At 53.1% G+C, this 27235-nt stretch overlaps 2 protein-coding genes across 5 annotated transcripts; both read right to left on the reverse strand.

The window, feature by feature from the left end:
- Positions 1–512: 512 nt before the first annotated feature.
- ERN2 (endoplasmic reticulum to nucleus signaling 2) lies at positions 513–10164 on the reverse strand. Of its 2 annotated transcripts, none has more exons than XM_082311494.1 (19): positions 9885–10164; positions 9467–9539; positions 9181–9303; positions 8993–9094; positions 8436–8697; positions 8252–8330; positions 8012–8162; positions 7171–7292; positions 6765–6941; positions 6218–6467; positions 5846–5936; positions 5020–5209; positions 4177–4276; positions 3766–3965; positions 2907–3054; positions 2667–2794; positions 2306–2429; positions 1921–1988; positions 513–1845 (listed from the first exon to the last, which is right to left on the reverse strand). In XM_082311494.1, exons 1-19 carry the CDS (start codon positions 10011–10013, stop codon positions 1657–1659), a joined length of 2706 nt encoding a protein of 901 aa, XP_082167620.1. In that variant the 5' UTR covers positions 10014–10164; the 3' UTR covers positions 513–1656. The 2 variants fall into 2 exon arrangements, with proteins under 2 accessions (XP_082167620.1, XP_082167619.1); XM_082311493.1 differs by having other exon boundaries at positions 513–1848.
- Positions 10165–15287: 5123 nt separating this feature from the next.
- On the reverse strand, positions 15288–26999 carry UBFD1 (ubiquitin family domain containing 1). 3 transcript variants are annotated; one of them, XR_014228260.1, is made up of 8 exons: positions 26880–26999; positions 26314–26580; positions 26012–26220; positions 24721–24786; positions 24412–24517; positions 21289–21371; positions 19775–20023; positions 15288–19301 (listed from the first exon to the last, which is right to left on the reverse strand). XR_014228260.1 is itself a non-coding variant. In XM_082312798.1 (8 exons), exons 1-7 carry the CDS (start codon positions 26908–26910, stop codon positions 20226–20228), a joined length of 846 nt encoding a protein of 281 aa, XP_082168924.1. In that variant the 5' UTR covers positions 26911–26999; the 3' UTR covers positions 15288–20023; positions 20223–20225. The 3 variants fall into 3 exon arrangements, 2 of the variants coding, with proteins under 2 accessions (XP_082168924.1, XP_082168923.1); XM_082312798.1 differs by adding an exon at positions 20223–20309 and having other exon boundaries at positions 15288–20023; XM_082312797.1 differs by having other exon boundaries at positions 15288–20023.
- Between the last annotated feature and the right edge of the window lie 236 nt (positions 27000–27235).

The following is a 27235-nucleotide window of genomic DNA, read 5'->3' on the forward strand; positions in this document are numbered from 1 at the left end:
TGCTGTGAGGGAGAGAGCAGCACCTTGCCTCTGGCTTCCCCTCTAGGCAAGAGCTGTCATCTTCAGGGGCTCATGCTGTCTGCTTGAGTGTGCTGGTCTCCCCAGCTGTGCTGCAGGAGAGGAGACCTTGGGGGTATGACAGGAGATGTGCTCTAACCTGGAGGCTAACAGCCCTACCTTCTCCTTTCCTATTTGATTGGCTCTCTTTACTATGTGAAAGATGCTCAAAAATGTGAGTATAGAATTAAGAAGTCATCTACTGTGGTGGACTTCAGCAGGAACCTAGTAAGCTATGTTGGGTTTTCTCCCACCATTGCTGACTGCCAGCACCTACTGCTGCTCTCAGGCCAGTTTATTTTTAAGCAGGACAAGCTTTTTAGTTTTTAATTTTTTATAATATTTTGTATAAAATGCTCTAGGCCATACAGTATTCTGAAAACAAACCAGGTACAAACCCTTTGTTACCTGTGTAACAAAATCCCACATCCCAGCACACAGAGGAATCAGACTGTACAAAATCATTGCTGTTCCACAGAGGAAGCCTTGTCGGGTGTTCCCAGGCTGCCCGTGGACCCAGGGGGTGCTGCACTTGGAGGCTGGCTTGTGGGAAATACATGGCCCGGGGGATGCTGTGAAATAGTGTCCTAAGGGACACCTGCCCTGGGCAGCAGGAGAGGCTGTGGGAGCTGCAGGCACAGGTGGAATTCAGAGGGAAGGGATCCCTGGGAGGAAGGGGTTTCCCTGCCTTTGTGTCCCGAGACAACTGCTCCTGAACAGCTGTGCTGCTGTGCAAACTGCTCAGGGCTCCTGGGCACGGGACTGACATGGCAGCTCTGGCCTGGCATAATGACAGGCTGCTGGTGACCAAAAGGGAGAAAACTTTTTTCTCAGCCCAGCTGAGATTAAAAACTTCATTATTGGGATTGTGCTGGAGGCCCCATGCCTCCCTCCGGGGCTGGTGGCACCTTGCCCTCAGCAGCCCTGATACAAATAGCAGGTCCAAGCCCTGGGGTGGCTGCTGAAAGCTGAGCTGCTGTGCCTCAGCCCTCAGCGGGGCTGAAGGATCGTCTTCAGTGTCAAGACTGGGGTATCAGTCCTGGTCACAGCCATGTGGGACACAGGCTCAGAGAGCAGCCTTCCCAGCCACATAGCACAGAAGGACAAAACCCGCCGATCCCTGGTGAATGCCCTGTTGGGACCTGGCCCCAGCCCGGCTGCGTCGCTCTGCCACTGCATCGCTCTGCTGGCTGCCCTCAGGAAAAGCCAACGTGCACTTTCTTCTTTCTTCTCAAACGCCATGTCCACTGCAGAGAATTTTTTTTTTGTGCTCCGACACAAATGCCTTCAGGCCACGGAGTCTGACTGTGAGCATTCGCAAAGGTGGGTGTCCAGAGGGTCCCTTGAGCTCAGGAGACCCCAGGTGAGAGCCCAGTGCCACCCTATGCTCGCTTCTGGACCGTGCTGCTTGTAACCCACATGTGCACAGGGTGACCAGCTGGTCCTGGGGCCCCACCTCGTCCTGGGGAGGGGGAAAAGGATGCAGGAGAGCCCCCGGGGCTGCTCCCAGCTGCTGCAAGATGGGGCTGCGGGTCCGGGCAGGGAAGAGTGGCCGCAGCAGGCTCACACTGCGGGTGCTGTCCTGGCCCATGTCCCCGCTCACTTGCTGTCGCCTCCCAGTCCCTGGCAGTAGTAGGAGTTGAAGAGCCGCTCGTGGGCGCAGACCCTCATGGCCCCATGCGTGTGCAGCAGCAGCCGGGGGAAGCGGGAGGTGAAGTACTGCACAAAGCCATCGGGGACGGAGCCCAGGGCTGCCTGGACGTCGGGCGGCAGCTCATGGTAGTGATGCTTCTGCAGGAGAGAGGGCAAGGTGAGCAGGGGCAGGCAGGCGGTGGGGGTGCAGGGGAGCTGGGGGAGCCATACCTTGTTCCTCATGGCCCGCAGGAGGTCACGCACCGAGCCCCCCTTGTAGGTGCGGAACTTCCTCAGGTCTGGGAAGAGCAGGAGAGATGCTGAGCGAGGGGGTACATGGCCGGGGCAAGGGGCACAGGGCTGCCACAGCCCCTGGAGCTACCCTGGGGCATGCACGGTGAGCACCGCAGCCTGTGGCAAACCCAGGCACTGCTCTGCCCTCCTAAGAAACGGCTGGCACGTTTACCCACCCTGGTTTTCAGCTCCTGGGCACGAGAAGGTGCCTCCTGCCCAGTAAAGGGCACCAGACCCGGGAGCCCCATTCCCCGCCCGATTCTGCCTGAAAGGCGGCAGAGGTTCAGGCTGCAGCGGCGAGGCTGGCCCCCCACGTGCTCACCTGTCTGCAGCGGGAGGGAGATGTGCATCCTCCAGTTGGTTCTCACCACCGACCGTCCCCCTGCCTCCAGGGCTGAGACGATGGGCCCCTCGGCAGGCTCCTTCTCAATGCGGTCGCTGACGTCCTGCGTGCCCAAGAGCAGGGACGAGGCGGGTATGGCACTGCTCTCTCCCCACACCACCCCATCCAGCGCAAATGGAGGCGGGGAAGAGGGTTTGGCCCTGACCCCAGAACTAGGGACCCCCCCACCCCTTGTAAAAGCAGCTCAAAATAAGCATTTTGCCCTAAATACAGCTGTTTCCAGCACTTGTGTTTCAGAGCACACCTACGTTCGCTGCCCAGTGGGATGGCGCACGCTCACCTGGAAGAACTGCAGCTGCTTCTCCTGACTCCAGAAAAAGGGGTGCACAAGGACCATGGGGGCCGAGGGCCGGCGCTGGGGCTCGGGGCTGATCATCGTCACAATCAGCTCTCGCGCAACAAGCTTGTCTGGTAGGCGAAACAACACACCAGAGAACTAACACCCACAAGAAGGACTGGGAGCTGCGCCCCTCGGCTCAGGGCTTCCCCATGGGGACGTGCCTGTGGGGAAGGGTCTCACCATGAGCTTCTTCCTGCAGGCAGCTCAGCTGGTAAGAGCCTGACAAGATGTTGGCCTGTCGCCGCAAGCTGTCCCCAAACGGGTGCTGCCCTCCTGACACCACGTAGTAGAAGATGCAGCCGGCTGAGAAGATGTCCACAGCGCATGTCTGTAAAACACAAAGGGGGAGATGGGACCCTCACAGCAAAGGGTGAGGAAAGCTTTCACCTCCCCACTTTTCCATTCTTTCATGTGAATGTTTGGTCATTTGCTACAGAGCTGCTGGAAAATGCATCACACCTGCCCTGCTTTCTGGAGCCAGTGAAGCACTCATCACATTGGGTCCTTATCAGGGAAGAGGTTTTCAGAGGCACAGACAGAAGTCAGGACTTCACGGCCAGACAGACATGCCAGGGTTGCTGGTGTCTCACCCAGCTGTGCAAACTAACCCCAGTACGAAGTTATGGGGCACATACTGCCAGCACCAGTATGTGCCCTGCCAGGGACCAGTACAACTGGCTTCCAGCAGGAACAGGATTCCCTGGGCTAAACAGATGAGCAGAAGTGTAACCTTCGCAGCGAGCCACGGCCCCCTCCGGCCTCCCCACCCCAAATTTCCAATTTGCCAGATGACACTCCCTGTGCTGAACACAGCCGGGCACTGTCCCCACCAGGACAGGAGAGCAGGGGCAGCCGCTGACTAAGGTGGTCCTGGCGAGGAGCACCAATGCTCTGCATGTGGGCTGGCTTGGGCTCTTGGAGCTTTTGTCTTAATTGTGCATTTCAGCAGCATGCTGTGAGGCCACTGCCAGCATGGGGGACTGCCATGACAAGCTCAAGAAAGACCCTAGGCAAGGGAAGGCATTCGTGGCTCACTGACAGGGTTCTCCTTCGGGGCCTCCTGCAGCACTTCGGGTGCGATCCAGCCCTCGGTGCCAGGGATGCCGGAGCGGAGGCTGAAGCTCTGTCGTCCCCCCTGAAGCTTTTTGCAGAGGCCGAAGTCAGAGATGATGGCTCGGATCTGCCCGTGGCGATTTGGGACAGAGATGAGGATGTTACACGGCTTCAGGTCACGATGGACTGGAAGACAGAGTGCACAGCGTCACCTGCCAATGCGGCGGCAGGGCTGAAGCAGAAAAGGGCTCTGCCTGCTGCCCTGCATGCTGCTGACCCGCATGCTGCTGACCCTGACAGCTGCTGCCTGAACCACACAGCCTCAGCTAAGGACGGGACCAAGATGGGACACACTGCCCTCCTGCCCGTGCATGGCGGTGGGGTGCTGCCCTCTTACCGATGCTGAGGGAGTGGAGGTGTGCCAGTCCGGACATGGTCTGACGCAGCAGAGACACTGGGTCCAGGCTGCGACGATCGAAGCTGGGACTTTCCACATACTGGAACCACACAGAAGTAGCAAGAGATGAACTGAGACCTGATTAACTGGCAAGGCTTGCCGGTAGAGACTTCTCACTAGGCTGACAGAGGTGGAAGGAGACAAGCCCACGCAGAGGCTATTTGCCCAAGGCTTGCCATTTCCAGGTCTACCAGTTGGCATCTATTCCCTCTGCAGCAAACTGCCCTCACTTGTGTCCTCAGACCTCCACAGCTTCAGCAACACTCCTGCTTTACGGAGTGCTAAAAGGATGCTTCTCCTCCCCCATGCTGAGTCTCTTCCCCAACTGATGCGGAGGCTCGGAGCTCCCCTGCTGCCTCCTGAGAGGGCAAATTGGCAGGAGAACAAGGGCAGGGGCTTGACTGACACAGCAGCAGTGCTGCTGCTGGCTGCTCTGCTTCTCCAAAGCACCTCGCAACCTGCCCATGTTCCCTCTGACTGCTGGGAAGCAGGTTTGGAGCCGGGCTGTATGCCTGGGGCCAGGCAGGAACACCACAGAGGGCTCCGAACCCTGGGGCTGCTGGCTGCCAAGCCTGCCCTCAGGCATGCACAGCACGCCGCTCCCACAGGAGCACTGCAGGACCTCCCTAACAGCATAGACAAAGCCAGATACGTGTCCCTGGGGACCAACCTGCAAACATGGGGATGGGGACATCCAGGGTCAATCAACAGCCCCCCAGCAGCAGCCCCACGCAGCCAGCCCCATGCCACCAGGACCGGGCAGGGAGAGGGCTGGGGGCTCACCTCCTGCAGTGTGGCGGAGCAGAGCTCGATGGCGATGTAGTGGAACTGCTTGTCCTTCTCAGTGCAGAAGTAGCGGACAACGTGGGGGTGCTCATCTGACTCCCGGAGCAGCTGGACCTCGCGGTCCACAAGATGGAAACACTCGGGCAGGAGGCGCTTCACAGCCACGTTCCGGCCATCAAACTGTCCCCTGCACAGAGAATCGACGGTGGCATCCATGCATGGCCCTCCCCAGCCAGAGCAGAGCCCAGCGCTGCAGATACACAGCGCAGCCAGGCTCTGGCCGATGCTGGAAACGCCCCTCGGGGTCCTCAGCATGGGTCACCTTAGAGTGACTCCGAAAGACTTGTCAAAGCCATGGACAGGCAGAAATCCCTGCAGCAACCTGGAAACTGGGGGTTCAGGTTCCCCTTTTTGTAGGAAAATAACTTCCCTCGCTTTTTGCTATGTTTAGTGCTGGGGAAAGGGGCTCGGCCAGAGACAGGGGAACTTACGAGGAACTAGACCTGCCGCAGCTGAGAGCTGCCTGGAGCAGGCACAGCCCTGCTGCCTGACAGCCTGGCACAGGCAGGATGGGAAGGGGAGCACAGGGCGCTGGTGCGAGGGGGAGACCCACCCTGCGTACCAGTACCTGGTTACCAAAGGCCACAAGCCCAGCTCTCCAGATGGGTTTGATGAAGACCATGAGAAGGGGAGGGTGGCAAGCGATTCTCAAAAGCCCCTGAACACCAGCTGCCAGCCAGGGAAGGAGCTGCCTTGGTGCTGTACTTGTGGCTCTCAGGAGAATGAGAGCGGAATGAGGGCAGGCACCCGGGGTACCACCCACCTGAAGACAAAGGTTCCTCCAGCTCCATGGCCCAGCACGTCCTTGGGGTTAAAAGAAATTTTCCCAACTACAATCATGTCTGCTGCTGCATCTGCAGAGGAAGGGGAAGACAGCCATCCTTCAACCTATGAGCATTAGTCCTATACGAAGGACAGCCAGTTCTTTAACTACCTGGCTGTTCTTTGGGCCCTACTACTCTTGCAATTGCTTTTTTTTGCAAACCATGCTTATCCAGCAGCAGGTTTTGCATCTCCTCCCCCATCAGCTGGGGTGCAGCCTCCTCATCTGTGGGGCATCTCTGCTCCCTCTGTGGGTGACAACACCTACGGACAGAGAGCCCCTTGCACCTTGCCCGTTCCCACCTGCACACACCTTCAGCAGCCGCTGGGACAGCCGGATCCGGGATGACCATCCCGTTAGCCAGGTCCTTCAGGCGGGCCGAGGGGCCGGAGCTCTGCAAGAGCTGCAACGTGCTTCCCTGGCTCAGCCCTGGCTCCCCGGGATCTGCAGGGACACCTTCCCCAGAGAGGCGGCCTGGCAGCAGCATCTTCTGCTGCTGCTGCAGGAGCTCAATCTGCTTCTCCAGCTGCTGCTGCTGCACCGCATGCTGCTTCTGCAGTTTCTGGAACACAAACCACGGCAGCGCTCAGCTCCTGCGCCCAGAGCAGGGCCGGGGCATCAGCAGGGCTCAGCACAGGCAGCGTGTGCACCGTCTGTCCCTTGCCCAGACAGCAGAACGCTGCACACCACGTCGGCGCATGATCATGAGGGCGTACGAGATAGCACGGGAGCTGTGTGGCTCATCACAGCCATGACACTGCTGCTTCCGCCACAAGGACAAGAAAAAAGGGAGTCTCTGGCCCTTCAGAAGCGGCATTTCTGCAGCAGGCAGCGGGCTCTTCCGCTGGCCTCCACTCACCGTGAGCAGAAGGAACAGGACTCCCCCGCCCAGCAGGGCCGTGCCGACACCAGCCATCACCAGGTCCCAGGTGCCGGCCTCGGGGTAGACCTCCACCTGCTCCCTCGGCGCAGGGTCCGGCTGGAACTGCCCCTCGCTGCGGACAGCCGGCTCCTCCGGGCTGCTTGGGGCCAGAAACTGCAACACACACCCGGGGCTGGGTGACACCAGAGGGACAGACCGCTGGGCACTCAGGTTTGGGACCCCCTCCCCACTACAGCTCTGCATGCAGGACCCCCCTCCCCGTGCTACCCCACACTGGGGACCCACCACCCGGCCCCAGACAGCCCAGACCCTTCAGTGACCCAGCACCACCCAAGGTTTCCCCCAGTGCAGAGATGGGACCCAGCAGAGCTCCACCACTCACATCGTCAAACACGGTCTTTCCAGGAGGAGCCCTGGGGATGATGGTTTCCGTTGTCTTCCTCAGGTTCTCTGGGAAGGCTCGTAGCATCGTAGTGTGGACCACAGGAGGCAGCTCATGGTGCCCTGCGGTGGGAGGGAAACGGAGAAAACCATTAGCTGGTCTCTGGTCACAGCTTCCATCCCTCATCTCCACAGCACCGACATGGGCTCGCCAGACAGCTCTGGCTCTCCTGGAGAAGGGGTGTCGCTTCTCATGGGAGGCACAAAGACCATCACAGCTACAACCTGCTGGCTCCGTCCCTGGGGACAGGGACCTGGAGCAGCAGCAGCAGCCAGTGGAGAAAGGCAGAGGGCAAGGTCCCCTGCTCTCAGCACACAGCGGGGGCCCTGACCCTGCTCCTCTGTGCCTCCCCTGGCACAACCTCAAGATGCCACCCTGATTTCCAAACATGCCAATGCAGTGTGGCCTCTCCTGCCATTGCACCTGTGACAGCAACCACGGAGCAGGCTAATTAACCCAGTGTCTGCGTGCAGGGCTCAGTGCACAACGGCACACCCACCAGCATGGGTAATTGTGAGCCCCACTTCAAAGGGTCCCTGCCCAGCCCCCGGGTGGGGGTGGCCCCTCCTGGGGAGGGGACAAGGATGGGATGCAACCAGCCCCAAGCCAGCGTCACCCGCAGTCCCTGAGGGTGAGTCATGGCCTCGGTCCCATTTGCCCCATTGAGCAAAGCAGGTTGGGCTGCCACCCCAAAACACACCAGCAGCTCGGCTGCCCCTCCCCAGGGCACCCTCCGGGAGCAAGGATGCAAGGAAACCCCCTGCCCCTTGCAGGTCCGCACCTATTAGGAGCCACTGGTTCCGGAGCGAGGTGATGCTGCCCTGCGGGTACTTGACATCGGTGCTGGGTGTGATCTCACACTCCCCCGACTCTCTCATGGTCACATCATCTGTGGTGGGGCCGTCGATCCTGGCCAGCGTGATGCCCTGCGGCTGGGGGTCCAACAGCTCGTGGAGCACCACGCAGCCGGGACGTGCATCTGCCGCCGCTCACCCCGAAAGGGGCCAGTGGGGACACTCACCACCAGAGCCACGCTGCCATGGACCAGGGAGGTCAAGGCGTAGAAGCTGGCCGCGTACTTCCCCACGTAGAGCGCTGGCCTGCAAGGCAGGGACAAGCATCAGCCTTCCATCCGTCACGGATCAGGGCAGCCAAGCTGAGGCAACGCAAATGCCACCAGCTGCCACAGCACAGGAACTACGCACAACAGCTGTGTCTTGGTGGCAGTGAAATCCTTCATGGACTGGTAGCTCCACTTGAGGAGGTGGATGTCCTGCGAGTGGAAGGTCAGGTAGCGCAGGGTCTCCATGGCCAGGTTGAGGTGGGGGACACGGCGGAGGTTGTCCTGGTGCCACATGTAGATGCCAACCACGGGTGAGCCATAGTTCTGTGCCCAGAGGACCTCGCCACTCTCCTTGTCCAGTGTCACCACCAGCCCGTCCCCGCTCGAGGCGAAATGTGCCATTTCTAGGCAGAGCCAGAGGGAGGGGGCGATGCAGCAGTGCTGGCGGTGGGGCTTTGTCCCCGTCTGCCCCCCCCAGTCCTGCCACTGGCCATGGGCTGTTGCCTGCTGCTCTGCTCCCGCAAGAGCTGTGGCAGGCACAGCAGCCATTTTCCCCAGCAATCGGCACAGCCGTGACCCGCCAGCCATGGCAGCATCTCCCCAGGGTCCCTGCACAGGCAGGGTGCTGCTGCGAGCGGGGCGCTGGGGGAGCTGGTTCCTATGGCTCCCGTGGCTCCTGCGTTCATGGTGGCCACTCACTGTAGTGGTAGGACTCCTCGCAGAGCGGTGCCGAGTAGTCGGAGAAGGTGGCGTTCCAGCGCAGCTCCCGTGACTTGGTGTCATACATGGTGATGACGTACTCTGGGGACGAGAGCAGGGCATGAGGTCACTGCCCAGCGCCCCGTTCTTGGGACAAGATGGACGAGCAGGGAGCAGGACTGGCTTACGGGTACGGCCGATGTAGAGCAGGGGACTTGACGGGCACAGACCATCCCAGGCCTCTGTCGAGAGAGTGGTCTGCTTCTCTCCTGACTTGGGGTCCACAATGAACCAGGTGTCCTGCTTCTTCCCTGAGAACGAAAATACATTTTTTTAATAAGTCTCTGCAGTCCTGCTGTCTGTCCCCAAGGCTTCTTCCTGTCTCCCCTCCACGGACATGTTCCCGGGAGGCCCCCGCTCAGCCTCTTCTTCTCCCTGGCCCTCGGTCCGGCGGAGTGGCCGGTCTCTGCGTACCGGTGTAGAGCACGCCGTCCGAACTGCGGCATGGTGAGGACTGGACCAGCTCCGGGATGGTGAACGGGAGCTTCTGCAACACAGACGGCAGTGTGGATGTGGGGCCAGAGAAATGCCTCCCCGAGCAGCAGCTTTCCTGCCTTCAGGAGCAGGGTGGGAAGGAGAGGGGACAGTCCCCTCCTCCTCACCTGCCTTCACTGCTCAACCCCAAAGCAGGACAGAGTGGCTGGGAAGGAAAGGGTCCCAGCTATATTTGCCCCATAGCCACTCAGCTGACATCTTCCAGGTGCCAAGGACAAGCTGAAGCAACCGAAGGCCCCCGGCTCACCCTGTTCAGCAGGCCTGCCTGGTCCCCCAGCCCAGTGAACCCCCTGGGTGTGGGTGGGTGGGATGCACGCAGCCCCGCAGCCCCACTGACCATCAAGCCTTCTTTGTTTTTCCCTCCAAGGATATAGAGGCTGCCATCATTGGGGTCTGGAAGGAATGCTGGTCTGGAAAGGAGGAGAGAGAGGGATGAAACGTGAGCTGCCCCCTGCCCTGGGCACATGCCAAGGACTAAAGAGGAGCACACTAAAGAAACCCTTCAGCAGTTTGCTTCAGGGTGATTCACTACAGGGCTTGACCTTTCCTGGAAACCTCCAGCACTGGATTTGATAGGAGATGAACTTGGCTCTGTGTCAGCACCGTAACTCCATACGGCCACCCTGCGCCTACCAGCTGTGCTGGCTTGGTGCCCTGCCCGCCCCAGGGTAGCTCTCTGCTGTCCTGCCTTCCCCCTGCATATTCAGGTGGATTTTCCTCAGTTTCTCTTCTACGCTTTTGTGCGTATTGGTGCTGAGAGCTTCTGGGCCGTCTGTAGAAAGGCTACAATTCAGCAGCAGGGAGCAGCTATTCCTCATCATCATGCATGAAGTGCTAGCACAAAGGGTAGGTTTAAGGCAATGCTCTGGCATGGGCTGGGAGGTTCATTTCTCCGAGGTTCCCCTTTCTTGCTGTGAATCTGTTGGTTCATCAGGGCAGTCGTGCACCTGCAAAAGGCTCCTGCACAGCCTGCAGGCTGCCTGCCCTACAAAGGAGGGGATGACACTCACTCTGCCACATAAACCGGCACCTGCAGAATAGGATCTGAAAAAGAAAGCGAAATGCAGACGTGAGCAGCCTCTCCCTGCAAGTGGGGACAACGTGGCAGTGTTTACCAAGTGCAGCCATGCGCTGCCATGCCCAGGTCTGCAGCCTATTTGCATTTCAGACCCAGAATAGGCACCGCCGGCAGCGGGGGTCTGGCCCCCCCAGATGCTCTCCTCCGCACACAGCCATGCCTGGGGCTGGAGCTGCAGCTGCCAGCGTCCCCTGGGGCTGGAGGAACCGCAGGCCCAGAGCATGACCAGCAAGAGCCAGGCCGGGGAGTGCATCCCCGATCCCCAGCTAGCGACAAGCCCAGGCTGCAAGCAAGCACCCCCTGGGTCGCTACTCACCATCCTTCAGGGTCCACTTGATGTCACCTGTGCTCTTACTCACTGCATGAAGGTTTCCATCTAGAGTGGATATGAAGAGCAGCGTTTCTGGGACAGTCACAGCACCGCCTTTGAGGCACTGTGGACAGAAATGCTGTCCTTAGAGAGCAGGGCCAGACTTGGGGATGAGCCCCCATGGCCCAGGCCATCTTAGGCAGCTCAGCAGCCCCCCTGCACCCAGCACGCTGCAGCAGCAGGCTGTGGGGAAGAGCCCCAAGGTCCCTTCTTGTCCCCAGTGAGGCAAGACTGGGAGGGAAAATAATTTATTTCCTTGCACCAATGTATTAAATCTGCTTATTCCTCCAGCTCCACCTGCACAGGACACCCGCAGAACCACATCTGCTAACAACTGTTCGGAGGTGCTGGGTTTTATGAATCCATGGCATTAAGCCCTGGCACCAAGGCTGCTGCACTCACAGTGAGCAGCAGCACCGGCAGCGTGCGGCACCCGCGGTCCCTGGCTCCTGCAGCACCAGTCACGTCCCACCGGTGCAGTCCCAGGGCCAGCACAGCCTTTCCCCTCCTCTCCCCTGGACCTGCCGGCAGGGATGAGCTGCACTGCGGCTGTTCCCAGCCACAACTGCCAGGTGCCTTTCTAAAGGTGACACAAACAGCCCAACTACCAGCTCCTTCCAGAAACAAACGAGTTGGGTGACTTTTCATGCCAGAAATGCAATTCATGCTCACCAGGGCCTTCAAAGCTACAGATTTCAGCTACCCTGACGTTGAGGGAGTAATTGCAAATTCACGCTGAGAAGAGGAGCTGCTGTTTCCGTGTACGGCGTCCGTACAGCAAGCGCCAGCTCAGCCGCCGCAGGCTGGCACACACGCCTGCCTCACCCCGTCGGCAAACAGGGATCAGCAAACAGCACGGGGACCCAAACGGCTTCAGGGAGAGGCAGGGCCGGTGTGGCCGTCCCTGATGCCAGAGAGCCAGAGCAGTGCCCAGGCTCCTGGCTGGCTGCGATGCAGAAGCCAATTGAGCAAGCTGCTGCCCGGTCACTTGTGCAGGGTGGCCAAAGGACATCCCTTGGGCCCAGCACGCCGCCCCCCCGCTGCCTCTCACCTGCTCCGTACCAGCTCCGGGAGCCTGAGCCAGGCAGAGAGCCCGGCCCGGGGACCCAGCCAGACTAAAGAGCGGGGACCGGCCGACAGCCTGTGCCAAGACGGTGCCCTACGGGTGAGCACGTGCCCGCCTGCGGAGCAGAACCTGATGGCAGTAACAGACTGGCCATGACACAGTGGGGCCAGAAGACGTGTTCTCCCTTGAGTCACTGAAATTCCTCCGGTTCCAACAACATAGACAGCAGCCCCGATGGGTGCCAGGTCGCCTGTTCTCTGGCTGTACCTCCTGCCAGGAGCACACACCAGCTCCCTCCCAACACACCTCACGACCACCCCTCTGCTTCGAGCCCAATTCTATGATTTGCCCTTCTTCTTGCTTAATTTTTAAGTGAGGTCAGAGCGAGTTTCCCAGCTCTCGCTTTGTCCAGAGGATGTGGTGGAGCAGGCAGAGGAGGGCAACAGCTCCCTGCTTCTGCTTCTCCAGCACTGCGTGGCCATGCAGGCAGGCTCACTGCCGGCTGCGTGGGACCGGCTGCGACGACAAGCCAGGCCAGCAGACACGGAGCTCTTGTGGTGTGGCCACCTGCATGAGGGAAACAGAACCGAGACCGCCGAGCTCTCCCAGCTGTCAGAGCTATAGCAGGCTCTGCGCTCATGGGCTCTGCTTTTCCCTCCCCCCGATGCTTTGCAGTTTCTTCCATCTCTTCTGCAACTACTGTTTTTTAGGTGACAGGGCAGTCAAACAAAGGCCAGGCTGCCCAGACCGCTCCCTGCATACCACCATGGGCAGAACTGGGTGCCGAGGAGTGGCCGCCCCAGTAGCCGTTCTGGCCAGCCCTAGCCCAGAAGCGTGGCTGCTGTTCCCATGGGATGTCTGCAGGACCCGTGCTTTCCTGAGGCTCCCACCATGCCAGCCTGGAGTCTGCAGCGATGCCACTGAAGCCGGAGGTCAGCCACAGACTTGGGGCGCACTCGCTCCCCCAGTGACAGAGGGGGACAGCCGGGCACTGACAGAAACACGGCACCAGCGTCCGCTGCATCCTTTGCCAGAGCGGTGCTACTGACATCTGCCAAAACCACCCGGCACACTGCCCTCTCCGCTTGTAATGCCACCCGCGGCAGAAGCCGCCATCCGGCTCCCGAGGCACCAGCCTGCCAGGCAGCAGCTCTGTGGGCAGGAGCGGGCAGGAAGGGGCCGAGGGCTCCCGGGGAAGGGGACTCGGCTCTCAGCCCCGGCCAGGCCCAGGAGTGGAGATGCTTTTCTGAGCAGAGAACAACCTGAACCCGGGGCGCTGCGTGTGGCACCTGCCAACGCCATTGACGTACGGCCTCGGGACCCTGCACGCAGCCGCCCCGACCCTGCAGACGCATCACAGCCCCTTCGCCCCACAAACCCTCCCGGGTGCCGGACCCTGCGCACCCACGCGCTCTCGACGCGGGTGCTCAAGCCCCACGGGCTGTCGTAAGCAGGACGCTCCTGCCTGCGCGGCCGCGCACCCACACCCACGGTCTCAGGCACACGCAGGGGCTGTGCCTGCCTGCGCTCCCACTCACGCCCGCGCACCCGTGGGCCGGGGCGCTCACGCACACGCGTGGAGAGGAGCGCAGCGCCCGCGCGCTCGCACGCTCCCGGGCACGGGATGCTCGTGCCCACCCCGTCACGCCCCGGGGACGCGTCCGTGAGCGCGGTGCCCGCCGGCACCCCCGCGCGCTCCCACCCGCGGGACTCGCGCCCGCTCCCACGCAGGGCACGGTCACGCACGGGTACCCGCGCTGGAGCCACGCAGGCACCCGCGCTCACCCGCCCGCAAAGCGCTGGCACCCGCGCTCCCACCCGCGAACGCTGTCACGCTCCCACGCCCCCGCTCCCCGCCGTACCTGTGCCGGGAGCGGCGGGAGCAGCAGCCGCGGCAGCAGCAGCAGCAGCCCCCGGAGCAGCCCCGGGCGCAGCGGCGCGGCGGGGCCGCCCATGTCCCGGACATGCCGGGGCCGCGGCGCGCAGGGCCGGGCCGGGCCGCGCTTATCGCCGCGCCGTGAGTCAGCGGGGCCGGGGCGGATCCAGGATGCGGCTTCCTGCCCCCCCCGGCCCGGCCCCGGCCCCGGCCCCGGCCGCGCCCCGCAGAGCGGCGGCCATCAGCGCCGGGGGCAGCGGGAGCGGCAGCCCGGTGCTCCCCGCCGGTTTCCCGATCCCTTTGCGGGAGCACGGGGCCCCCCTACCCTCCGGATTTAGCATCCCCCCGCTCCCGCGGGGACCATCCCCATCCCAGCGGCGCTGGCGCCGTGCTGGGGGCATCCCCCGCCCCTACCCCGCACCCGGGCCCCGGCCCCGCCAGCCCCGCCCGGCCGTGCGGGGAGGCGGAGGGCTCTTCCAGGCCGCCTTACGCACCGACCCGCGTGGAATAATCTTTACATTCGCTTCAAGAAGGAGCGGGGCACGGGTGCTTATAAAAGAGCTCTTTCCAAAAAGAGAAGCTGGAGGTGAAAGGGATTTTCAGCGGGATTCAACTCCCGCGCCCCCCACGAACGATGATGTTGGCCCCTGCAGTGGGGGCACACCGAGATACCAAACTGAACGAGAACTTGCCAGTTTGTACACGTCAGGTGGACTCTGTATCAGGTATTTATTATTTCAGTGATAACGCTATAGACCTACTTCATACTTTTTTTTTTTCCCAAATGTTTCTAAAGCCAGTAGCAAACAGGAGCAGCATCTGTTAAGCGCCAAGAAGGCGAGCCTGCTGTAAGCCCCGGCACGGCGGGCTTCTCCCGAGCACCTGCTTTTGCGGGCTGTTACACAGAAGTATGACTTCTGAAATCGCAATGAGCTGCCTACACGTATAACTTACAGTGAGCATGCTCAGCACGACAAGGACATCTACAGTTTAAAAGAAGATTAAACCCTAGAGAATTGTCCTGTAATTCACAGGCTTTTCGTACAAAGTGATATACGGCAGCAGTACACCCAATTCCCCGCTCTGGGAGAAAGGCATCGATGGTGTCAGACGTGACAACGAGCATGGGTTCCCGTGGATTCCTGCCTGCATCCATCTTTCTACAAAGAAACTTAACTACAAACCGTTTGCTAACGGTTGTTCATGCGGTCACAAGTAGCTTAGTATGTACAGAATGTTGAAACACTCAAACGCAGAAATACTTAATTATCAAACTTTAATTCATAAGACTAATCTTACAGAATAAAACAATAGGATAACCAGTCAAGGTTACACTTTAAAAATCCAGCAGTGCAAATCTAAGACTAAATATTTGTTATCTCCCCCTCCCCTGAAATAGGCAATAGATTATTTAAAAATACCATAATACATGGTACTTACATATCCATTTAAAATAAATCTGCAGTGGACACAAATATCTAAGACTTTTTTTTTTTTTTAATATAAAACCAAAGAATGAATTGCTTAGAATATGGATAAGACATAGTGAACTTCCATGAGCCACAGAAAGCGAATCCTTGGCTATAAGGTAAAACGGCCATACGTTTCACACAAGATTTGCTACAGCTCTCCTGGTCCCTCTCCTCCCTCCCCCCAGTGACGAGGACATTAATTAACAACAACAACAACAAAAAAAAGATGCTAACAACCTAATCCTAACAGGTGGCGAAAGGCTGGAGTACAAAACAAACTGAAAACCTTTCCATTGGAAAAATTAAGTTACAGAGGAAGAAAAAATAAACAAAAGAAGGAAAGTTTGGAAACAAACCTCGCTCCCCTGAGTTAGCACAGCGAGCAACTGGAGCAGGGAGCATGCGCTGCGCCTGTGCCCGCACGGCTGCACCACCAGCGGTTGCAAGGGAACGCTGCAGTCGGGAAGGGGAGAGCACAGAACAGACCACCACCACAATATGGCACCTTGACAGCGTCGCTGCAAGTGAATTGTTTCTCTTTGGCCCTTAAAGTATGAAGCAATGGATACGAACTGCGTCAAGTATAAAAGCTAGCAGGTTGTGCGCATATGTTACAACATATTGCATGTTAACAGTTTCTTATCTAATTCTTTGAATTCGGATCACTTTGTCTCTTCCATCATCATAGCATCCTTAGTTTAGTTACACATTTCTCAGTGTCGCTAATAGAAATTAATGATTTACTTTAATTTTAAACCTGATATGAAAAACTTGTGAGTAATACAAGATTTTCATGCAAGATACAGTCTCCATTCAAACCCCAACAAGGTTTAGTGATATACTTTTGCATTCCTAATGCAATACTAATCCAGGATCTGTTTACGCTTGGGATGTACAGAGAAGGAAGGAATACTCAACTCGGGCCAAGGAGAGGAAGAACCACCCCGCAGCGCTGGGCATGGAGAAAGGAAAGGGACAGCATTCAGGTGAGCTGCAACACTCAATGCCATCGAACAGCTGATGGAGAGCTCGGGGACTGCAGCAGGCCTCCTCCCTGGCGGCACGGTGGCAAGGGCAGCGAGGAGGGGGATGCCGCCCAGGCGTTGGGAGCGGCCGCCAGCGCCGCGTGGGAAACACCGGCTTTGTTCTGTGGAAACCCACATTGGCATTACAGATGCTTTAATCCCCGATTAGTAAACTCAGCAAAGCACTCAATACAACTTCATACCCCAAAACGTTCACGGGGAATTACACGTATATACAACAGGCAATCAACCTCCGTTGAAAGGAGGTAATTGAATTGTAATTTAACTGAAATAAAACTTTTGCACAAGAATCACCAGATATTACCATAAACTTCCTACGGAAGATTACACGTTGGATCTCAAAACAATCTTTAACAGCCAACTCAAAGTATTGACTATATTTGCACTTTACTCACAACGCTTGTGTCTCACTGAGGACTAATGGCCAAATTCCTCCACGGGACCATTTGTTACGCTGATTCTGCCCTGGAGATGATCACAGATATCAGAGGGTAAAATTCAAAGTCAAGAGAGGCTGGCAAACTGCTCCCCAGTTAGGCAAGCTGTGACATTATCCAACTAAAGAGATGGTGTTTTCTTAGCTGTTAATGATCATTAGTTAATGTCAATAATTGCCTTGGAAAAATCGGTGTATACCAGAAGATACAAAGCTCCACATCATTCCGAAAGAGAGAAGATCTTAAAAGCGATGCTGCAAGTTCAGTCGGAATAGTCATTTCAAAGAATTCCCAAGAAACCTACTATATTAAGCCAACAAACACCAATTAAAACAATCTATGTAAGTATCACTTTCCTGTATTTTAATTAAAACTTTGCACATATAACAAAAAAGTGAAACAATTTCATTTTTCAAATCAACTTGAAAAGAAGCACCTAAATAGGACCACATTTTCTCAGTTTATAATATTTTCTTCTCCATGTTTGAAACTGCTTTGTAACCAACGGTTTTTATATTCAGTCTCTTTTGAGATGATCGATTGTACCTGGCACAGGATGCAGAGTAACCATGCCCTTGGGAAAGGAGCAGACAGGAACGTTAAACACCGCCCTGTAGCCCACGCCCAAGGTGCCCTTCTTGCCTCGGCAGCGGTAGATCAGGTATCTGCCCTCCCTCAGCGCTAGCAGCAGAGCGTACTCACCCGGGTCACTGCATCGAGCACGGAAGCCACAGGAACTCTGGGGAGGAGCTGGAACTAAGAGACATGTCCTCTCAAGGAGCAAGCAAACGAAAGAATAGGAAAGGAAAATGGAATATGAACGGATGTACAGACAGGTCTAAGCAAGTCAAGTAGCAAGCGGGAGCTGATGCTCACAGAACCAACAAGACAGTGAGTGCAAAGGTGACCCCAAGTGACAGAAAAAGCCCATGTCACCAATTTTCTTTATACTGTAGCACATATGCTTTCGACCAGCTACTGAATTTTAAATTTAAGCCTCCGAGATTGGCAATTAGAAAATAAGAAGTGAGACAGCTGCATTTAAGTTGTAATTTTATCTCCAATTAACTCACACCAACTCCACTACCTGCACTCGCTTGCTCCGAGCGTGGGAAGGGGGCTGTTCTAGGGAGCTGACACAGCACTGCCACAGAAGAGCTCCTGTCTCAATGCATTTACGTCAAGACACGCTGCTGGTGGCTTGTACACAGAAAGGAAATACCTCAAGCTACAAGAGTAACAAGCACATCACTAGTTTATATGTAGGATATGAAACACCTTTAAAGTTCGTATTGCATGAATGTTCTAACTGAAAATACAAAACAAAAGCTGCTTATGTTGCTATCAAGAGTCTACAGGTAAATACGTAATCTTAACACATACCATAAAGTGAATGCTTTTCCCAGTCTCTCAAATAAAATAAAATAAAAATAAAATAAATACTCATTTGGGAATTTGCACCTGCTGAGTTTCAACTGGGCTGTTTCAAAGGGAGTGAAAAATGGACACGGAATATATTAAGATCAGCTATTCCTACAAGGCTGTTTCTCCAGGAGTTTCACAAACTGTTGAGCTACTTGCATTGAGCAATACCAAGCCTACAGTGTTAAAAAAAGAACAGCGATCTGTTAGATGCAGGTTTAACATGGAGCAAGACTGATTCAGTCTGACTGCACAACACAATCTGTTAAGAGTGTGCACCTTTTCAGGACTGAAAGGTCCATTCAGAAAACCTGAGATAAATGGCACGTGAATTGCTGAGATGACACGCAGAACGTCACAAACCAAAGGCGAGGAGCATTATTTCAGACAGGACGAGATGCAAGAACTTCCTGTAAACTTGAGCAAGAGAAAAGCTGAAAGGTGACTGAAATTTCAAAAGATCAGTTGCTGGATAGATATTCTAAATTTGGTAAGATTCACTGAATAAGATCACTATAAATTTTCAAATCCAGGTCACAAAAGGCTACTGCAGTTATTTAGGATCCAAACCGGCATCTGAGCTTCTCCCTTCCCTGCTCCCCCCACCCCCAAACAAGGGAGGAAGGTCTCTTTGGTTCACTCCCTTTGCGAGATCTGTGTCACCGCTTCGCCCCACTCACGCCAGACAGCATTATGCAGCACACTCCAGAGGTTTGTTTTTTTTCAGTCAAACAGGGAAGTGTCATCGCAACAGCTGCAAAATGATTCTGGACTGCGACATGCATGGTCAAGAAAATGCTCTGAAAAATGTAACACCCCTGGGGCAGGAGGCAGAACAGGAGCAGAGAGGTATGCAGGTGGGAGGGGAACAACGAACTGTGACATGAAAGGGGACAGCAAGCAGCACTGGGTCATTGTGATTACAAAACATCCACAGTGGTATTCATCTGCTCCAGACATGCCACACAGAGAACCAACCCAGAGCTTCTAGTATTGAAAAAAAACAAAAGAAAAAAAAAAAGCAGGGCATCTTTGGGTTAAAAAAAAGAATTAGTTTTGCTACCAAAGAGTTAAACCTGAAATAAGAGGGCCAGCAGAATATGGCTTACTAAACATCAATTTTGCATACTGTTTAAAGTTTATTTTTAGAAAACTGTTTCTGAAATTCTCAGTCACAACCAAGTAACTAAATTAAGTCTAACGCTTGTAACTGAAAGATTATGAAAATATTTTTGTTCAAACCATGTAAAAAATCCTCAATAATACATTGTAATATTTTCTTTTTAAAACTAAATTGGAAGATCAACTCTCAGCAGATTTAAGTGTATTACACACAATATTTTGTGAATTAAGATTTATTGATTTCCATTGTATTTGCTTTAAATATGGTTGAAGCTGACTGCAGAAAAGGGATGGTGAATTTTTTAAGTTAAAGTAAACTAATGGTGAAAGAACATCACCTCTGGCTTCCATCAATGCCTCGTTTATCATATTTTATTAATAAGTTCCAGGACTATCACATCCAGGGATGTTGGAGGCCTCTCCCAGCAGTGTCCTTAGCTTTGTGTCATTTTCCTGTGCCAGAGGTGAGCGTGCTTTCAAAAATACTGCCACTTTCCCAGCACCGTGTCTTTGATTGCATCAACATATTGAGTTGGTACCCAATAGACCCAGTAGTAAGATGCTTCTGTTGGGCCCAGCTGAAATGCCTGCAAAGTTAAAAATGACAACATTTACAAATGGGAAACAGAACAGCTTATACCAGTGGAGAGATACAGCTTATCCACTACAAAAATCAAACAAGTCTGTTACACCTACTGCCTCCTTCAAACACTTGGTGCACGCTACATATATTTGGTAAGCAATTAAAAAAACCAACTCCTCAGAGAAACAAGAACTGCGAAGTACCAATTAAAATGATGAGCTCTTTCCTTTTACGATGTCATAGCAGCATCGAAAACTCTTGGCCAGTTTCAACAACATGAGGAAATTATTCTGGAAGACAGAATCTGAAGCATAACTCAAAGTCTTTAAAGAAATGACCAGAATGCACAGAGCTGAGAAGCCAAACAGGAACTAAGACAGACAATGACCGTGTTTTCATGGTCATAACATTTCATAGAATTTTATATTTAGACATAATGTCCTAGTCTCAACTTATGTCAGTATAAATAAGAGAGGAGCACCATGGTATGCCAATAACCTCTATCCTTGCTCTAGGATAAGAGTTTATTGTAGCATATTCTGAAGAGGATATTTTCTTACATAGGTGATCAAAAATCAAGTCTTTGGACAAAGACTAGATCAGCACCCTCCTGCAGACAATACTTTTAAGGTATAACATTTCCCCTTTCTTCCCCTAAGGAAAGACACAGACTTATGTAAGGAACTAACTTCAACATTAAAAAGTTAGTGACTGGACTTTGAAAAGCAAGACCCCATAGATTAAAAGAAACAGCCAAAAACTCAGTAGAATTAGCATAGCTCTCTTCTTAAATGTGTTACTTTTCTAGACCCAATACCAGTTTTTCAGAAAATTACATATGGGAAAAAATATTACAGCATCAAATCACTTTTTTTTTTAATGTTCAGCAAGGCCTGTTGTTTATATAAATACAACAGAAAAAATTAAACTAGATATAGGAAAATATCACTAACATTAAGAAATCATGAACTATATTGTGAGTATTTTTAGCGTTTTAACACTGTCACAAGACAGAAGATATGAAATAACACTTAAGCACTTAATGTTTGTGTGAAATCAGCCCAGATTTCCACAAAGTAGCAGATACTCAATATGCCACCCAAAATATTTACACTGTGACAGCAGACCGTGTCCACGTTCCCATCTTCCACAACACATGAGCCTGGTACTAGTATCCATCTCCAACTTGCTCCATTTTAAAAGCCTTACTTCTGTGTATTTGCATGAAGTAATTAGACTGGATATTATTAAAGTAGAGACATTACTCACCATCATGTGATAATCCTCGTGTCCTTCAATAGGTTCACTCACCACATTTTTAATGGACCCCATGGGTAACTTTTCCGTTCTCTCTACATTAAAATTGATCAAAGTATTATTTCTGATATACGAGAAAGTAGTCTTTCATATTGATTTCAAATACCGCCTCCATTACTTCCAAAAGCTCCTCATGTCAGCAGTCTCCTCTTTGGGTGAACTCTGGATACCTGCTGCTGAGAAGCCCGTCTTCCACATTACTACATGCCCCACAGCTGGCATGCTAATAATTTAAAGGAATCCAAAACTGGATCACACAGCTCCTCGCATTTTATGTCTCACACAAAGTACTTCAGTGTACCTGATTCGGGCCTAAACTGAGTCATGGGAAAACCCTGGCTTCATTTAATGTTTCCCATAAGGAACTCCACTCGGACCAGCAGGATTACTCACCACAGTGAAAGCTGGTCCGGGTGTAAGAATATTCAGGACTGACTACCAAGGATTATACTAAGCTCTACAGAAATGAGAAGGCTGAAAGCTAAATGAAGATAGGCTAACTCTTTGAAAGCCTAGTCCTGGTTTTACCCTGAGGCAGTGTTCAACTGTTACTATAAAAGCACAGGGAAGGAAATATTAATGAGTAAACAGGGAAAGAAACAAAAAGAGAAACTGAAAAAAAAAAAAAAAAGATGACTACAATTACACAAGAGAGTAATGTCAGCCAGCCAGAGGTAACCAATAAGAATGACAAAGTACATGGTTCATGGCAGACTTCTGCTGTCTCAGTCCTGTCCTCACTTCTTTCTGAAGACTTAACTCCTAGATCCTTCCTTTCAGTTCCAGCTTTTGGTGTCAGCCTAAAATTATCTTCTTGGATATAAGATAGAGAAAACCATAAACACTCTACAAAACAGAAACTGAACTACAAGTTCCCTAGATATATCTAACTAATTTGTGTGATCAAAAAAAAAAAAAGCACCTACCTAAAAAAGGCACAGAGGGAGATCAACTTAGTGATGTAAAGACAAATATTCTCTACCTTGATGCTGCAACTAAGCTGACTCCGAACTACCCCACTCAGACTCACGACATTCATTAATTGAGTAAAATCTTATTTTGCGCTTGTTTAGCATGCTGCAAATTAATTACTCTTCACAGTATCTCAGCAACAGACAAACCCATATTATCAGTGCCTCTACGAAAATGACACAGAGCAACTGAGAAACAGCTACTTATACCAAACCTTAGACTACCAGAATGTACAAAGTGATCTGTGAAGCACAGGGAGGCTGTGTGGGGGAAGAATCAGTTTCAGCTTTCCAGGACTAGCAAGTGAAAAACTGTGTTAACACCCAGTTGGTTTTATTCTAGCCCTTACATGCTGGCATCTGCCGTGAATTTGTCAAAATAGGAAGGCGTTTTTCCCAACAACAGCCAGCAATTACAACCATTCCCTAGAGGAAGCAAGCTGCTGCTAATTTTGGGAAGTAGGGAAACAGGTTATATGAAAGACAGATGACTACAAGAAGAATCACATTTCATAGCTTAAGAAACACTAATCTAGAACACTTCAGAAATACTAAACTTGAAACTCGTCTAGAAGGTGAAGGAAGAGGATTAATTACCTAAATACTATGTATGTATTTAGAACACATTATCAGTAACAGAAAGATCTGGCTGCCCAACCTATAGAGAAAAAAAACAACCCCAATGTCTCACTCCATCACTTAGCCCAGGAGAGAAATCACTGTGGCTGGTACCAATAGAGGTTTTAAAGCCAGAAAGATCTTCACAGTCAAGTCTGTCCTACAAAGGAAAGGTCAAAATCTTCCAAGATTTCTGCTTACTTTGGAAATAATGTAGCAGCTGGAAGTGCCATCCAAAGCTAATATTACCATCCAATAAGGTAACTTTACTGGGACAGTGAGCAAGCACTTCTATTCCTCCTGCTCATCATGATAATATTTCCCCATCCTGGTCAAACTAAAGGAGCACAGCTTCCTTTGGAGGCAGGGGGTTATCTAAGACGTCCTCAGCAATGCACGTTATCACCACAGCACTTTCAGCTCCTCCTGGCACCACTCAAGACGGTAAACTGACTCCTCTGCACAGCAACACATGCCATAGTTTCTGCAGTTATACATCACTGAAACAAGACACCCAACTAATTTTGGTTGGAAGGGCAGATAATGACAGAGATGCCAGCACTCCTAGTTTTAATGCTGGTCCTAAGATTCCCTTTCGAGTCTTAGCCAAGTCAGTGAGCCTCTACGTGATGTTGGCATCAAACCAAAGTTTATGAAGTGCTTTTGAGATATGCTAGAAATGCCAAATATTAAAATTTACATTTGGAGCTATGAATAGCAGATTGGAACATTAGTCTACTGGCACAACTGAACTCAAGTTTTTCAAGAACAGAAGTAAAATACTAAGTAATATTCAATGATCTGGGAGAATGTCATTCGACAAGAGGAAGCAAAATTTAGTTTTGAAGTATTGCAATACCAACATTATTCCCTAAACACAATTTTGTCACACCAGAAGCTGTTTCTAGGTCACTGTCCTGGTTTTGGCTGGGATAAGAGTAAATTTTCTTCCTAGTAGCTGGTATAGTGCTGTGTTTTGGATTTTGTACGAGAATAATATTGATAACACACTGATGTTTTAGTTTCTGCTGAGTGGTGCTTACACAGAGTCAAGGTCTTTTCTGCTTCTCACACCACCCCACCAGCAAGCAGGCTGGGGGTGCACAAGAAGTTGGGAAGCAACACGGCTGGGACAGCTGACCCCAACTGATCAAAGGGATATCGCATACCGTATGACGTGATGCTCAGCATATAAAGCTGGGGGAAGAAGAAGGAAGGGAGGAACGTTTGGAAGGAGTGAATGAATTCCTTGTTTTGCTTTGCTTGCGTGCGCGGCTTTTGCTATACCTACTAAACTGTCTTTTATCTCAATCCACGAGTTTTCTCACTCTTACTCTTCCAATTCTCTCCCCCATCCCGCCGGGGGAGGAGTGAGCGAGCAGCTGCGTGGTGCTTAGTTGTTGGATGGGGTTAAACCACGATAGTCACACAATTCACTTACAGCCCAGTTACCAATTATTCATCTCAGAGTTTTAGAGTTGCTCACCTTTTGTACCAATCCATAGCTGGTCTTGCTCAAGTTTAAACGTCAATCTTACTTTCCCCCCTGACTTGTTGTACATGCCAGATAACGGCACTGTCGGCAGGCGCTCCTACAAAGAAGCAACATAGTAAGGTGAAGGACTTTAAGAGGAAAAGCTATATCTCTTAACTTTTTAAGCATAACGACGATCCATCTTTCCACTTTTCTACTACGATAACAAGGAATAATTGAACCAGCAAAGAAAGGTCTCAAAACACAAAAAAGGTCTCTCTCTTCTGATCAGGACAATTTCTGAAGTACTTATTTACTTACCTGAACACCTTTAACAGAAGGCATCACATCATCAGGTTTTCCTTTATCCAATACTTTTCTGTGTTGCTACAATATAAAACCAGAAATTAGAATTTACAGAAACGCAACAGAGCTTTTCAATTTACTTCCAGCTGCACCCTTGACCATATCCTGATAGCACTAAGAGACAGTTAAGGACTATTCACAGTCATTTATCACACAGGAAATGGTTAATTTTCAAAGTTAACCGAGCACTTTCTGTGACAGTCTAAAGAAATTACATAAATTAATAAAACTCCAATATAATGCAAAGGGTAACATCCCTTCTAGAATATACAGAAATATACCTTTATAAAAATTTAAAGAACCCCGAGTCCCACTTCAATATCGTACATGCTGGATCACATAGTTGGCATTTGGCAAGACAGTTTTAACAGTCAAGTGTTATATCCAGTGAATGGCAGAAAACCCTCCACATTTGACAGTGCAACATACCGCAACACAGCAACAAACCAGAACAGATACTACTAGGGCAGTAGTAACTAAGTAGTAACTTAGCAGTAACTAAGAAAACCATGCTCACAGCTTGTAAGTTGCTGAGTACCTTTAAACAATGATGGAACTTACAGTGCACGTGAACTATGATAAATTATAGAAAAACAAAAGCATGTTTCATAAAGGTTGCAGTTCAATGATGCACTATTTAATTTCTAATCAAATTTATTTTGAGGAAGGTATGGGGCCGGTAATACCTTCAGCTGAAAATCCTTTATCAGCCCCAAAACACTGCAGCACCGCCACCAAACCAAGCCTCACTGCACTCTACTTCACTCCCTATTTGGAGGCAGCACTTCAAGATGAGAGAGGAGTATTTGACATCCATGTTCCCTTCAGTGCTGGGACAGCTGAAGGAACTGCTCTCTTGGTGTTCATTTTAAAGGCAGTTTTTGGAGATCAAATTCCTTTAGGCCAACAAAAATTGTTTTTTAGATACAATTAATTTAGACTGCGTTTGAGCTAACAACCATGAAATACTTCTACTATTTACCATTTCTTGTCTAAAACACTAGGCTGTATCTAGCACCAGCACAAGCGGTGTCTTGCAAAGCCCCAACCTCCACTAGGCTAAATGTTTTTTTTGCTGCTAGAACTCCTCTGCACAGAGCCCTCCTTCTACCACTTAGCTGTGAGAAAAGAGACCCCAGCCTGCTTTGAGGAGGAACAAGACCCGAAGGTGACTGCAGAGTATTAGAAGAGAACCATGTAAATCCTACAGCTCCCTCATGCCAGGAATTATTGAGACATCAATAACCTTTTGCCTGCAAAGCGGCTCCTTTTTGTTTTCTTCAGCTTTGACCTCCTGTTGAGCAGCTTCTTTGGGTGTATTTACTGCTAAAACATCATTGATAGTAGAGCCAACAACCATTATTTTCGCTCCGTTTGTTACTTTGATTTCCCGCAACGTTTTCTCCTCTGGCAGAAGTCCCTTGAACATAACTTTCTGCATAGCAGGTGGAAGGCCTAAGAGGCAAGAATAAGGATTATGAGACGGCCCGACAGCGGCGAGAGGAGGTGCGGGCTGAGGCGGCAGAGGCAGCGGCAGCCCCGACAGACCTGTGAGCGAGTGGATCTTCTGCTTCAGCTCGGCCCCCGTGCTATCCAGGCAAAACTTCACGTCGTACTTGTTCTTGTTCCAGATAACCTTTAGCTCCACCAGCTCCTTCCCGCTCTCCGCGTCGCCGCCGTTGCTGACAGACGCCGGCGGGGGATCCCGGCGCTCCTCGCCCTCAGGAGACCTCCCCGCCGCCGGCGAGCCGCCCTCTCCGCCGCAGCCCAGCGGCAACTCCGGCGCCTCCGCCTCCATGCCCGGCTCCTCGGCACCTGGAGGCGAGCGGACAGGAAGAGCCCGGCCAGAGGGAAGCTGCTCCGGCCCGCCCGGCCCGGCCCGGCCCGGCCCGCCCGCGCTCCAGCCCGGAGCGCTGCCGGCCCGCCCGGCGCCGCGCCGCCCTCGCCGCCCGCAGACTGCCCGGGCCCGGCTCCCCGCGCCGGCGCCTCCCCGCCTCCCCGCTCCGCTCCGCCCCGCCTCACCCCACCCCGCGCCGCGCCGCCGCGTGCCACCGCCCGCCGCCGCGTGCCACCGCCCGCCGCCGCGCCGCGCCGCCGGGACCGCGGGCTCCTACCATCGGCGGCGGCAGAGGCGGCGGCGGCCATGATGATTGTGTACAATCTGCCGCGGGGCACGCCGGGAAACGCCCGCCGCTGACTACTGGGCCGCGCCGGCTGCCGTAGCCCGCCCCCGCCCGCCCCTCCCAGCCCGGTGGGCGGTGCGGGCCCCGCAGGCCTCGCCCCCGGGCCCCCGGCCGCGCCGCCCGGGGACGCGGTCAGGGGCGTCCCGGCCTCCTGCCAGCTCCTCCGGGCGCAGAGGCCCTGCCCGGTGGGGCCCGCTCTGCCGGCTCCGCACGGCAGTGGGAGGAGCGTGACGGCGCCTTTGCGGGGCGCCCCGCCCCCCGGCCGCTGCGGGCCAGGGGATTGGCTG

The sequence above is a fragment of the Platalea leucorodia genome, assembly GCF_965183815.1.
Source record: "Platalea leucorodia genome assembly, chromosome: 5".
NCBI lineage: Eukaryota > Metazoa > Chordata > Aves > Pelecaniformes > Threskiornithidae > Platalea > Platalea leucorodia.

Excerpts from the sequence above, each read along its gene's own strand:
- UBFD1 (XM_082312797.1), bottom strand. The coding sequence starts at position 26,910 with ATGGCCGCCGCCGCCTCTGCCGCCGCCGATG. Across the intron at positions 24,787-26,011 it reads AGCCGCTTTGCAGGCAAAAG|CAACACAGAAAAGTATTGGA; the intron begins GTTATTGATGTC and ends TTTATATTGTAG. Across the intron at positions 20,024-21,288 it reads ACGAGGATTATCACATGATG|GCATTTCAGCTGGGCCCAAC; the intron begins GTGAGTAATGTC and ends TTAACTTTGCAG.
- ERN2 (XM_082311493.1), bottom strand. The coding sequence starts at position 10,013 with ATGTGCCCAGGGCAGGGGGCAGCTCACGTTTCATCCCTCTCTCTCCTC. Across the intron at positions 9,304-9,466 it reads GGACGGCGTGCTCTACACCG|GGAAGAAGCAGGACACCTGG; the intron begins GTACGCAGAGAC and ends TTTCGTTCTCAG. Across the intron at positions 6,468-6,764 it reads TCCTGTTCCTTCTGCTCACG|AAACTGCAGAAGCAGCATGC; the intron begins GTGAGTGGAGGC and ends TTTGTGTTCCAG.